This window comes from Quercus lobata, chromosome 8, assembly GCF_001633185.2.
Source record: "Quercus lobata isolate SW786 chromosome 8, ValleyOak3.0 Primary Assembly, whole genome shotgun sequence".
Lineage (NCBI taxonomy): Eukaryota > Viridiplantae > Streptophyta > Magnoliopsida > Fagales > Fagaceae > Quercus > Quercus lobata.
In genome coordinates this window covers 2702636-2704727 of record NC_044911.1, presented here as the reverse complement: position 1 = coordinate 2704727, position 2092 = coordinate 2702636, and the positions used below count along the sequence as shown (strand labels likewise).

General features: G+C 37.4%; 1 protein-coding gene across 1 annotated transcript; it reads right to left on the bottom strand.

Annotated features, from left to right (window-relative positions):
- Positions 1 to 602: 602 nt before the first annotated feature.
- On the bottom strand, positions 603 to 2092 carry LOC115955342 (disease resistance protein RPM1-like). The gene has a single exon (XM_031073444.1). It carries the CDS (start codon positions 1960 to 1962, stop codon positions 619 to 621), a length of 1344 nt encoding a protein of 447 aa, XP_030929304.1. The 5' UTR covers positions 1963 to 2092; the 3' UTR covers positions 603 to 618.

Here is a 2092-nt window from a genome sequence, read left to right as displayed (position 1 = left end):
CTAATTTTCAGTGTATGCCACAAGGTATCGTAGCTTACGGAGTCCACTGATCTCTGTCGGTAGCTCAGACACAAGGGAACGTTTCAAATCCAAAGTCTCTAGGTTGTGTAATTTACCGATGGACTTAGGAAGCATATGTACTTTTGTATCTCTTAGACTTAAATATCTTAAATGGAATAGGTTTCCCACTTCTTTAGAAATATAATCAATATGAGCACCTTCAAAATCCATTATTTTTATGAGCTTGAAATTTGCAAAACATTTAGCAAGAAAAGAGTTTGGAACTTCCTCTACCCTCAAAATGAGAATAGAACGAGTTTGGGAACTAGTAATACTCTTCAAAGGAGTATTTACATTGTTCTGTATTGAAACTCGTCGACCAATTCTGTCAGAACTTGCGTTCTGCATTGAGACCAAACTGAAACTCAACTCCTCAGACCTAGAAAGAATGACCTCATGCAACATATCATGAACTCGACAACTTCTACACATACCTTTTGAATCGACTTCTTCCACTTGAACCAAACTTCTATGAATTAGTTGGTTCAAGTAGCCATGTGCAACCTCTTCCAATGTTATTCCTTGCATTTCTTCTACAAAACATTCAGCAATCCAAAGTCAAATTAGCCTTGCACAATTGATGTAGTAATCCTCTGGAAAAATGCCAAAATATAAGAAACAAACTTTGAGATTGTAAGATAGATCATGATAACTGAGGGATAAAATTTTGGTGAAATTTTTTAAATCAGGATTACTTTTCAGCTCTGAACTAAGACTTTCATGCAATTTGTGAAACTCATAGAAAACCTTGTCTTTGGTTGATAAAAGACTGCTTATAGCAACAATTGCTAGTGGCAATCCTTCACATCTCTCAACAATGGCATGTGACAACTCAACTAACTCAGGAGGACAATTTCCCCCTTCATTTCGAAACACCTTCTTGCAAAAGAGCTCCCAAGCTTTTTCTAAAGGTAGAATTGGTAATCTGTACAAATAATTGGAGGGAGCAACATCCTCATTTCGAGATGTGATTAATATTCTACTGCCTTTTTCATTATTAGGTAGAGCAAGTTCTATGAAATCCCAAAACTGTTTTTCCCATATATCATCAAAAACTACTAGATACCTATGCTCATGTAAACATAGCCTCAATTGCTCCATCAGCGGTGTCTCCTTCATTGTGTCTATTTCCACAGGAACAAGCTCCTTCCTTGACTTGTAAAACTGCTTTATCATGTTCCTTAACAGCTCCTCTGACTGGTATGATTGAGAAACTGTGATCCAAGCACGACAATCAAAGTGTGCTACCACCACCTCATTTTCATACACTTTTTTGACAAGAGTAGTTTTGCCAACCCCACCAATGCCAACTGTTGAAATTACAATGCGATTAGATTGTGCTTCTACTAGATAGCTTATCAGTTTGTCTCTGTGAGACTCAATACCCACAACCTCAGCTTCCTCGATGAAAAGGGATGCCACTCGAGGGTCATGCCATGTAACACTTCTAGCGTCATTGCTTGGTCCTCCTTGCTCTATAGTGTTGAAGCGATAGCTTATAGCCATCTCTCTCCTTTCCTTAAGATTTTTAGTGATATCTTGTATCTTAGAAGCTATCACATGTCTTGCTGTCAAATTTACGGTAAATTGAAAAACCTTTTGGAGGAAGTAAAAGTATCGCGTTTGCCTGTAAGGTTGATTAACAAAATGAAGTATGTATTCATCAATGACATCTTCTATGTGATAAGCTTCTTCCCTTACCTGTTTCACCCATATTTTCACAACATTGCTCATGTCTTCCTTCTCAGCTTTTACATCCGCATCCTTTAGGAAAGACTGAATCATCTCCAGTTCACATTTGATGCCTGAAACTTTTTCATGGATACCCTTTAGCAATCTCGCTTCTTGGACTAACAACAGGACCAATTTCTCTATGACTATGTTGACTGCACTTTCTGCCATTTCTCCTCCCTTCTTAAATCAGTGACCACAGTAAACTGCAAATGAACCAACTCAGTGCCAAATGTTACAAAAATAAAATCGTAATCAAATGTAACTAAAATAAATCTCCTCTGTTTCACAATATTACCTT